At 38.9% G+C, this 12237-nt stretch overlaps 1 protein-coding gene across 9 annotated transcripts in view; it reads left to right on the top strand.

Annotated features, from left to right (window-relative positions):
• The window catches only part of Rift (Riboflavin transporter), a 256069-nt gene that overhangs the window by 120811 nt on the left and 123021 nt on the right, over positions 1-12237 (top strand). For 4 of the 9 annotated variants that reach the window (XM_067145886.2, XM_067145878.2, XM_067145885.2 and 1 more), the window contains exon 1: positions 2759-2942. The exons of 3 other annotated variants lie outside the window; for them this stretch is intronic. In XM_067145886.2, the coding sequence (XP_067001987.2) occupies positions 2908-2942 (35 nt within the window). In that variant the 5' untranslated portion in view covers positions 2759-2907. Of the gene's footprint in view, positions 1-2758; positions 2943-2969; positions 3323-7686; positions 8442-12237 lie in introns of those variants that run through there. 2 more of the 9 variants (XM_067145879.2, XM_067145882.2) reach the window with 2 other exon arrangements.

Raw genomic sequence — 12237 nt, 5'->3', positions numbered from 1 at the left:
AATTATTAAAAGTGTCTAAATTAAGAAAATTCTTTATTCTTACCTTGATGTTAATATTATATGGACCGAGCTCGATAGCTGCAGTCGCTTAAGTGCGGCCAGTATCCGGGTTCGAGCCCCACTGTCGGCAGCTCTGAAGATGGTTTTCCGTGGTTTCCCATTTTCACACCAGGCAAATGCCGGGGCTGTACATTAATTAGGGCCACGGCCGCTTCCTTCCACTTCCTAGGCCTTTCCTATCCCATCGTCGCCGTAAGACATATCTGTGTCGGTGCAACGTAAAGCAAATAGCAAAAATATTATATGGGGTTTGACTAACATTTGTCTCTCTCAAACATAACCCAGATACTTCTTTTGAAAGTTTTTCTTCCACCTGATATATGTGATGGCTATCATTAAGCTCTCTTCCTTTCCTCAAAGTAGAATTAATAAAATACTGTGAACTATAGGTAATTTTCTTAAAACCCACAATAATAACAGCATTCGGCATAGCTGATTAATTCAAATTATACGTATTCACAACACATTTCAATAAGTAAACAACGACAGCTGATATTATTCTTTTGTTTCTCCTACCGATGAATAATCGTCTCTTCCGCTAGGGGCGCTGCGGTCGAAAATTTGTTGTTACGCACGGTCCCTATATTGGCAACTTCCAGAACGTGTTCCAGCCCCGTTCAGCCTGGTGAACTGGGAGCACGGGTCATGCTGAAAACAAGCGACTATCAACAGTAAGGTGATGTGTACTTTGAAATGCATTTTCTGAATAAAAAACTATTATTCAGTCTCTTTAAAATTTTTCTTGTAGATAGGATCAAATACAGTAGAGACATTACGCGACACTTACGGATTTCGCATTGCTAAAATGGGAGACAATTCGACGGTGGCGCTCCTAGTGACTTGACCTGAACAAATCGCGCTAAATTCAAATATCAATGGAAATGTATATACGGAAGTGGATAAATAAATTACGTCTAGAAAGAAAGTGGTACTGAGATATTAACTTCAAAGTTCCTAAAGCAATTCTGGATAGATGAATGAAGAATTATGTAAAAGGTTATTATTCAATAATAATAATGTTATATGTTTTACGTCCCACTAACTACTTTTTTTAAGGTCTTCGGAGACGCCGAGGTGCCGGAATTTAGTCCCGCAGGAGTTCTTTTACGTGCCAGTAAATCTACCGACACGGGGCTGTCGTATTTGAGCACCTTCAAATACCACCGGACTGAGCCAGGATCGAACCTGCCAAGTTGGGGTTAGAAGGCCAGCGCCTTAACCGTCTGAGCCACTCAGCCCGGCGGTTATTATTCAAAGACTGAAAGTAGACACATAAACAAGATATGAAATGGGCTGCTGTGAAATTGCTTGATCTTTCATTTATGCGTTACTTTTTAGCTTTAGCATTCCTGCCTGAAATTTTACGGCTGGATTTGTCTTTTTTCACATTTAAAAAACATTGTATGATCACATTAAGACACTTGTCAATAAAAATATCGGCACATTCCTTACACACATGATGCAATGAATTAACATTTAAAAGCTGGACAATTTTCCTCTTAACATGAAGCCTACTAACAGAAAGAAAAACTATAAAATTCCGGCTTTAATCTGAGAAGAGAGATTAAAGAAAGAAAAGTATGAAAATGTTGTCGATAGTGATGCTTTGAGTAATATTTACGTACAATTAGAGTAAAAATGTAACATACCGGTACCCTTGGTTGTATAGTCGAAGATTTTTAAAGTCGCTAGCCTGGAAATGATCTGAACAGATCTTATAATTCTTATATAAGCGTAACGTCCCTTCTTTCTTGTACACCTTATCCAAATCACTTCTGTGACATTTCAAAACCCACAGATCACACCTACAACACATCGTTATTGAAGGTTAACTGCTGCACTATAGAATAAAATATGCGTATTATATTTTATGCCAGTTAAAATATGGGCCGAGCAGGTCAGAAGATTATGAAGTACTATAAAAATCTCTGTCACTGGAAGAATATATATGAAAACACAATATTACTTACATGTTCTTGTCACGAGGGAACCTGAAGAACGACCGCGCATTTTTCTCTACTTCGTAATTACTGCAGCCAAACACAGCAAATACCTTTCCCCTCATGTTGAGAGGAGATATCAAGGAATGACACACGCTACTATTTAATTATGTCAGCTCACTGAAAGCGCATAAATAACACCAAAAACTTCACACAAAAATACACGTGCTCTTATGAGAGAATCAGTACTGTTCAGGTCTATCCGCTAGAGTGAGCTCCAATAGCTGTCCCTCGATATCTCGCTCAGTGTCGCGTATTGTCTCTACTGTATTTTATAGGATCCTGCCTCCTGTACCAAGCCCTAGCTAGAATCACCCAGTATTGCCCTGAGAACTACTTCGTGCTAACTTTAAAATTAATTCATAAAGTCGGGCTATTTTACTGGTACAATATTCCTTACTACGATCTCTTCGGCGAGCCCAGGAGTGCCCTCAACATGGAGGAACACGCATGGCCATCTCTTCCCCCAATCACACGCTACTGCGCAGCCGGCGGTGTGGGACCTTGGTTCCAGCAAGGCCATCAGACGAATGCGGTAGAAGAAATAATAAATATGAAATTCAACGCAAGACTAACAGGCTAGAATAGAATTGAAGACTTCATTACTGTCGAACACTTCGGCCTGCGTTGCGTTGCTGTACTACTAGTTTCATGCTGCATTTTATTAGGGGGATATTCAAGGATTTTTCATACACCATATTATATAGTAGCACGGGCTAAGTCTTGAATGAATTTGTCATAAATATAACTTAACGCTGCAACAATTTGAAACTTACTACACAGTCTTTTTCCTCTCATCTTCGTCTGTTCACCTGGCAACATTGCCGAAATTCCATGCAAAGAGGGAATGATGGGAGGAAACAGACCTGAAATATACTACAGGTTAGCTAGATTTCCGCTATACATGTACTTAGTTGTACGTTAGTTTCATATACGTTCCAATCTTTGTTGCGAATGAAGACGGTCGTTAGGTTTCCACCTTGAAGCATGATCTTTGCAATATGATATCCTCTAACCTAAAAGAGGCTGTCATATTTGGGCAATTTACTATATTACCACCGTCCTCGTATCGTTAATCACAGAACACTACGCTTTGAAGTTGAGATCCTTTTCGTATTGTACTTTTTGCGTATACCGTTGTGCAAGGAATTCCCGGAAACCGACTACTTGAACATTATCAAGATCTCACCTTTTGCAGTCGTTCTCTTCTATATCGTCTCGGGATTTTACTGTGAAAGTATGGAGCAAAACAAGATCAGGATGTAAGTTGTCTTTGCTAAGTAGTAAAACTTCCGTCCATGCGTTAAATTACCTTTTAGTTAATCGTAAGTCACGAAATATTGGGACTTACTTCCTTCTTAAATGACTGTGCAGATATCTCCAATAGAGGTAGAACAAAACTTTACAAGGGTTACTCGATTCTCCATTGAGGTTAACTGTATCATTGCATCAGACTATTTCATACGATTGGTTATATAAAGACGTTCGAATTTACTGTGGAAGTATTTCTGGCGACTTCTCCAGGAGAAAGTCTATGTAGGCATATCATTAAATTACTTAAAGCATGTGTTTCAGGACTTCTGTTTAAAAAAGTGTTGAATTACAGTTTCAGATTCTGGTCTGCACTCCAGACTTAAAAAGCCATTAGACTGTGGTTCTTAAGCTAGAGTTGCTCTTGCTATCAGTATTGAAGAGGAAAAATTCCACACACCAAACAATTACTTGGAACTATCAAATGTAGGCTACATTCTGGGACACGGTTACAAAATTCATTCAGTAGGAAGTAAAAAAAAAAGTGAGTACGGTAATCAATATAGTATTAACTATAAGCATTAAATCTATCTTCTCCAGAATACAATTCATAGTTTAATGATGACATTGAAGTAAAAAGTGATCATAACAGACTGAGTTAGGGGACATGGAACTATTACAGAAGTTTTTGTAATTGTAATCAAGGCAGTAGTATTTAGAAATGCATTCACTATAAATACAGTGGAACATGGATATAGCACCATATCTAAAATACTAATCTGATTATGGTTTGCATGAAGGAGCGATAGCAAATTAACCCTCAGCAAGTATCGTGACGTCCCTGGAACCTCCCGCAGGTTTTTTTGTTTGTTCTGTGCCATTCCTTTCGAGCAATGACTGGTAGTCCCAGTACCTTCAAGCTAATCAGTTAGCTTCCAGCATCTGCTGCGATAACATCGGAACGTGCTCTGTTATACTAACTAGGCCTACATAACTCGAGTGGTCTCCCGGACCTTGCAATGCCGGTTATGTAAAATTTGTTCTGGTGAGACTTTCTTTTTTGCTGTACAAAAGTCGTTTTGTAGTTATAATTATGACCAAGCCGACCATCAGAATTGTGTAATGGCAGTGCTTCTTTTGAAGAGGATGTGTTAGCAGTATTAGATGAATGCACCAGTGGCATAGAGGATTCTGATGATGACAGTACTGATTATCATACAGTAGTGTATTTTTTTAAGGAGATCTTCAAATTAAAGGATATTTTAGTGAATTGAAGCGAATGGGGAAAGAACAGACTTGCTTATTTCATTTCGGTGTTATGAGTAGGATATAGGCATGATACTGTAGGCTTTTGGGCTTATGCTGTGTCAAGAAATTAAGGTGAATTTCTTTAAGTTTCGCAGAGAACTGTGCTCTGCGTCATCAGAAGAAAATCTCGACTGTCCACGAAAAAGGCTTCTTAAACAATTACTTTTTGAACTTAGACGTTGTAATAGAAGTGGAAATGGATAGTAGGATATATTTTAATTTTCCAAATGTGAAATATGTTTCAAAAGTACTGCTACAAATGTAAGATCTGTTAGTTTACACTTAAGTTTGTTTTTTGAATAAATCATGTTGCAGTTAAACAATTAGAAATGTTTTATGTATCTTTAAGCAGTTCATGATACAGCAATTCATTGTTGATCTAATGACATTTTACAGAAACTGATAACCTTATTCAGGCTTAAACATGTGAGGTCCCAGAGGTCCCCTGGACCTCACGACACCAGTTATGATCCACAAGTGTCACGACGCTTGCTTGCTGAGGATTAATGGAAAGTTGCAGTAGTAGCCCCGGTGCAAGGGAAAGGGTGACAAACATAAAGCAGATAGTTACAGGCCAGTCAGCTTGATGTGTTTGCAATATTGCTAACTTGTTTGATAGAAAGCAGTCTGGGTTTAAGAAAGGTTATTCCATTGAAGCTCAACCTGTTGGATTCTAACAAGATATAGCAGATATTTTTGATTCAGGTAAAATGGACTGTATTGCTATTGACCTATCCAAGGCTTTTGATAGGTTAGTTAGATCCATACCTTTGCAGCTCAACTGCTCACCGGGTGGCTAGGGCAGCTAACTTGCAAGTGAGCCGAATAACTGCCCTAGCGAGACAGATATGACGGAGTGACTAAACAGCAAGTTCAGGCAGCTGTTAACCCCAAAGAGCAATGTGGGAAAGACCGCCCGTCTCGCCTAACATTCTCACGATAAACATGCATTTAAACATAAAGCAGACTTAATTGATTTTTAAAATAAATGAAAATAAAGCATTTTAAACATTTAAACAAAGGTGATTGATTATTCATAAACATATATTTGTTGTCTCCCAAAATCAAAACAGAATTTTATTTCTGATTTTAACACATTTATAAGCAAACTATAAAAATCAATTATATTTTAATCCACTGAATCAAATACCATTTTGATAATTTTGAATTTAAAACCATTTTCAATAAAGGATTAGGGCCTATTATTAGTATCTCACAAAATCATTAAAAACTTCTTAGGCAAGATGGAAAATGGTGTCATAAAAACAGTTCGCTATGCATTTCCTCCACTCTTTCAATCACCTCTCGAACTCTGCGTGCAAATGATTCTAAGTGAGAAGCAGAGCGAGCGTGCGGGAGAATGACTAGTCAGCTGTTGTGGACTACTCTGAGCCGAGCACCCTGGCTCGATGAGCGCAGGTTGGCAAGGTATGGGGTAGACCATGGGAGATTACTGATGAAAATGAGGGCTATTGGACTAGACAAAAAAAAGTGATTGAATGGGTGATTAAATTTCTAGAAAATAGAACTCTGACAATTAGAGCAGTTGAAGTATTAACTGATCTTTTAATGATTAATAGGTGGTCTCACAGGGCAGTATTATTGGACCGTTGTGTTTTCTTATATACAGGGTGATTCAACTAAGTTGTCCACCTCAAATATCTTCCGATTCATTGAAGATATAGACATTCTGTTTTCAAATTCTTAAACTGTATTAAGGGGCTCATAAAATACCCTTCTATTCCTCTCAATCACGCATGTAATTACTGAAAAACCGATAGGAACCTGTTTTTAAAAAAATGGGAATATACTAATTTCACACAATAGAACAATTAAGAATTGAGTGACAAATTCAGTGATAATACCAATGTAGTTCATCCGTTATTGGACATTATAAATTTTCCATCTAACTCATTCTTGGTTGCCAGCGTTTTGCCCCAGTGTGCCAAGTTGGGCTCATCAGTTGGTAAATGGCACACCCGCCAAGACGCATGGCTAGTGCATACCGTGGAGGCCACTGCGTAGGCCATTTGGAGCCACCGGCAGTGCTTGATGAGCCCAACGTGGCACACTGGGGCGAAATGCTGGCAACCAGGAATGAGTTAGCTGGAAAATTTATAATATAAAACCAAATATATTGGTATTATAAATTTACTCATTTGGAACTAATATTTCAGGTTCCCTATGGGAATCAGTATCTTTATCAAATTCAGTGATGGCATGACATCAAATCAATGATAAGCTTACTGACCATAACTGGATCATTTGTATATCATAAAATGGTGAACTTCCTCCTTGGACAACAGAAAGGTTTCATGAAATAACCTTGCTACCTGTGCTTGTGGGATAGCCGCACTTGGGAGAAACACTGGACACAGAAGGAGTGGCCCGAACATGAAACTCTCGAAGTAGGGTTGCCAGATATTGTGAATAAACCTATTGTCAGCCAAGACAGCATCATCTTCTCCCCACTTCATATCAAGCTTGGCTTGATGAAGCAATTCGTAAAATGTGTGATTAATGAAAAAATATTTTCAATACAATGTTTCTGCTTTTCCTGGTTTGTCATTCAGGAAAAACAGGTGTGTTTGATGGTCCTCACATTCAATCCCTTATATGTGATGAATTTTTTTTACAAGTTGCTTTATGCCGCACCAACTCAGATAGGTCTTATGGCGACGATGGGAGAGAAAAGGGCTAGGAGGGGAAAGGAAGCGGCTGTGGCCTTTATTAAGGTAGGCCTACAGATGCAGCATTTGCCTGGTGTGAAAATGGGAAACCACAGAAACAATCTTCAGGAATTACAACATTAATTAAACCACCTTTCCAATACATAACAGTCCTTATATTTAGGGTATAACCATTATACAGATGTTAGAACTAGGACATGTTTCACTTATACTTAGTAAGCATCATCAGCTAGAAAAGGACTTAAACCAAAGATAGGTCAGGGCCCTGTACCCAGGTCATATAATATAAAATGTTCCATAAGGTCTAATATTACTTTGTGATAAAAAGCTAATTTAAACAATTTAAAACGGTCAATAAGACTATATTGTGTCTATTAAAAACAAGTGGTTACTATAAAATTGCTAAGATACATATGAGGTGAGTGAAATGGAAATGTTGCAGTGAGTTACTATGAATGATCATTCGTATAATGTTTGAGATCATGACAATCTTCACACGGTGGCATTTGAATGCTTATAATTAGGAACAGCTTTTTCCAATAAGAGTGGGCTGGTATGGATTTACGAGCTATGATCTTATCAATCGTCAGATTAAAACCTAGTCAGGTACTTAGAAATCACATGATGGGTTGGTTGAAAAACGAATGTTGTAAAGATAGATGAAAATGTTGCTTGAATCGGCGTGAACACAAGGTACGTAGAAATCACATGATGGGTTGGTTGAAAAACAAATGTTGTGAATATAGATGAAAATGTCGCGTGAATCGGCGTGAGCACAACGGACTTCCTCACGTTGTCTTCGACCATTATTATCATGTGTTGGCAATCTGTTATCACAAGTTCCAAGTGGGGAATTCAACGAATCTTTTAATGTGAAATAAGCGGAATCAAATCAGGTTGAACCCCTTATTTGGCTGCGAGGTGATTAGTCCCTTTTGTTGTTTAAGAAGGTCTATCGGTCACAGTGATCAGTTTCCTGAAAACCTTAGTGATGTTAGCAATGTGCAGGGGTAACGCTTACATAAAAACCTCAAGACAATGGAAGAGCATTATCAAGAGCGATGGGACAGGCATACGATGGCAGACTACTACTGGAGCATCAAATGAGACTGTCCTGAGCATGTCCAAAAACGTAAGAGCTACATGTGCAAATTCTTGCCTGATTGAGTTTTGCATGTCCTGTATGTCACATTGCTGCATTAATTAATTAATTAATTAATTTCTTCCAACTGTAATTCATATCAATGCTATATATAAGAAAATTATATGTTTGTATTCAATAGTGTTTTATGTTATATTTATGCTCAAAATAAGTGCTATTCCTCTGCGTTTCAAAACTATATGCATTATTGTACACCATTGTCAAAACTGGGTAGAATATGATAGAAAAGGTTTTAAATACCTTCATCACTAACATGAAAGTTCAAAATCAGGGTCTAGATCAGAATCATCTACCTCTTCTTCTGAACCACTGTCATCAAAAATCTCTTGTAACATTTCTACAATTCCATTTTCATTCAATGTGATCCACTCATGATAGCAGAAACAAATCACTAAACACTTCACACGATGTTAACAAAACTCTGAAAGCGCGCACCTTGAGCAGCTGGAAGCATGGAGTTTAGAAGCGAACACGTGCAAATATAAGCTGCTATAAGTTTGAGAAAACGACAGATGAATCAAGCGCACGGTATAGCTGTTATGAAAGTTCTACAAAGTGGTATATATAGTTCCCGCCTGATTCTCGTTCTGGCTGTCTTGACAATGTAATAAATTCGCGGGCCTGAGTTAGCCTCGGGTGCGGATCAATCTACGCTGTTACCGCAACCCGATACATACTCGGGCTTGGTCTCCAATGTGTTAACACACATCTAGACAATGCTCCTTCTCTCTCTACTCAACAATGGATATCAGTGCACTTCCCGCATGATAAATAAGTCTACGCCATGAGTCGCACATGGTTGAATAGAATGGAGACAAGTAACATGACTCAAACTTGGACATGGTATTAAAATTTGCCAACTGAATACTGAAGGTATCAGTGGATCTAAGTGTGATGTTTTGTCAAAATTGCTACGTAATAATGACATTGATCTGGTACTCATTCAAGAAACACATGCTGGTACAGAAGATGAACTAAGCAAGAGAGGGAAGATTTATGGTTATAGTATTATTGGTGCTACCTTTGACAATGTATATGGTATTGCTACATGTGCCCGTAACAACTTGGAGCAGGTTGAATTCATATCATCTAGTACAATTAATAATATTCATACTGTAACAATAAAACTGCAAGATGTAACCATCGTAAATATCTACAAACCTCCAGCCATCTGCTGGCCATCTTCCAGATGCAAGTCATCCCAACTATCTATGCTGGCGACTTCAACAGCCATCATGAAACTTAGAAATATGCAAGAAACGATGTTTGCGGCATAGCTTTAGTAGAATGGTCAGAAGACCAAAATGTACATCTTACATTTGATGCAAAAGACAAAGGCACGTTTAGATCTGCTGCTTGGAAGCGAGAGTCCAACCCAGACCTCTGTTTCGTCACATGTGACTCTGTTGGCAACCCTCTACCCATGATGAGAGAAGTTTTGGGGGACTTCCCAAATAGTCAACACAGACTAATTTTCCTTGAGATGGGCATCTCTGTTCCCTTAATTAGATCTTTCCCACGCCCATGCTGGAACTTTAAAAAGGCAAACTGGACGAAATTCTCTGGAGAGCTGGACAAATGCATCAGATGGATTCCGGCAACCAGCGATAATTATCAGAGATTTGTAGGGCTTGTGAAATCTGTAGCCAAAAAGCACATCGGAAGAGGCTACAGGAAAGAATACATTCCTGGATGGAGTGAACAGAGTGATGCCCTATACAAAGATTTTCTTGAAAGAGGTGCACATAAGACTGGTGAGGTGCTATTGCGGAGTCTGGATGAAAATCGTAGACAGAAATGGACAGAAACATTTAGTAACTTGGATTTCTCTCATTCCAGTAGAGAAGCCTGGAGCCTACTGAGAAAACTTGGAGGAAGCTCAACAGGAGGTAGAGAGAAGTCAACTATCTCACCAAACAAAATAGCCTCCCATATTGTTTTAACTTCAAGGGTTACTAAAGATTAAAAAACATACAAAAACGGTGAAAAAGAACCTAAGGATACTTAAATGTACCTCTCCAACCTCTTCCGAGTACTCTGAAGCCTTCACGATTGATGAGGTTGATACAGCATTAAAGGACATGAAAGTTGGTAAGGCACCAGGTTTTGATGGAATACATCCTGAATTTATCGTAAATATGGGACGGAATGTGAGAAGGTGGTTGACGTGCTTCTTTACCCACATACTTCAGATAGGTGTTCTTCCTAAGGAGTTTAAGATGACTAAAATCCTTGCCATATTGAAACCTGGCAAACCAAAAGATATACCACAAAGCTACAGACCAATTGCTCTCCTCAGTTGTTGCTATAAACTCCTTGAAAGACTACTATACAACAGAATTAGCATTGTAATTAATCAACATATTCCTATTGACCAAGCTGGTTTTAGGCAGAATCGTAGCTGTTGTGGCCAAGTCCTTGCACTCACAACATGCATTGAAGCAGGATTTCAGCAACAGTTGAAAACCTCTGCTGTTTTTCTGGATCTTTCTGCTGCTTATGACACGGTTTGGAGAGAAGGGCTGCTGTATAAACTTCTTCAGGTATTACCATGCAAAACCACGGTACAATTAATTGGAAACATGCTGAATAATAGACTCTTTCAGGTTGTTCTAGGGAATAGGACTAGCAAGCTGAGAAGATTGAACAATGGTCTCCCTCAAGGATCAGTCTTGGCTCCTCTCCTGTTCAATCTGTATATATTAGATTTGCCACCAACGAAATCTAGAAAATTTTGCTATGCTGATGATATAGCTTTAGCTACAAGTCATAGTAACCTGAAAGAAATGGAGAACATTTTAACTGATGACCTTTCCATTCTTAGTGACTATTTTCAGAAATGGATACTCCAACCAAACACCAGCAAAACTGAGGTGTCCTGCTTTCATCTAAATAACAAAATGGCAAACTGTACTCTCCAAGTGTCTTTTAACGGTAAGGTCCTCAGACACAATAATGACCCAAAGTACTTAGGTATAACATTAGATTGGACACTCTTCTTCAGGCAACATCTAGTAAATACAGCAGCAAAGATTAGGAGTCGTAACAACATTCTGCAGAAGTTGTGTGGTACAACCTTCGGTGCTTCTGCAGCTACCTTGAGATGTTCTGCCCTTGGTTTAGTTTTCTCTGCGGCAGAATATTGTGCTCCTGTGTGGATCAACAGCTGCCATGTGAAACTTCTGGACACTCAACTCAACAACACAATGAGGATTATTTCAGGTGTAATAAGATCAACTCCTACCCACTGGGTTCCTGTCTTGAGCAACATCCTGCCTCCTTCATTCCATAGAGCACAAGCCCTGTTGAGAGAATACTCCAAGATAAATGAGAACCCTGACTTGCCCATCTACTCCAATATTCCTGACCTTCAGAGGAACCAGTTGAAATCTAGACATCCGCCAGTTAAGTTTGCTCAGAAGCTCACAGAAGACAATTTCAACCCCTATGCCCAATGGAAGGAAGATTGGATCTCAAAAACAGATGAACATCTCTGGCCTTTCTTCCCACCTAATTCGAGGTCTGATCTCCCAAGAAGAACTTGGACCATCCTTAATAGGATTCGATGTGGTCATGGTGTCTGTGCTGCGTCCCTGTATAAATGGGGAAAGTTACAATCCCCCGAGTGTGACTGTGGTGCTCCTTTTCAAACCATCGAACACATTGTAAAGGAGTGGAGCAGAAGAGCCTACCCTGGAGATTGGTTTGATTTTTTAGAGGCTAATACAGAGGCTCTAGAATGGATAACATCTTTGGACATTAAAAT

The sequence above is a fragment of the Anabrus simplex genome, chromosome 4 (genome assembly GCF_040414725.1).
Source record: "Anabrus simplex isolate iqAnaSimp1 chromosome 4, ASM4041472v1, whole genome shotgun sequence".
NCBI classification, from domain to species: Eukaryota; Metazoa; Arthropoda; class Insecta; order Orthoptera; family Tettigoniidae; genus Anabrus; species Anabrus simplex.
The sequence above is the reverse complement of the archived record's forward strand: the minus strand, read 5'-3'. Positions and strand labels throughout refer to the sequence as shown.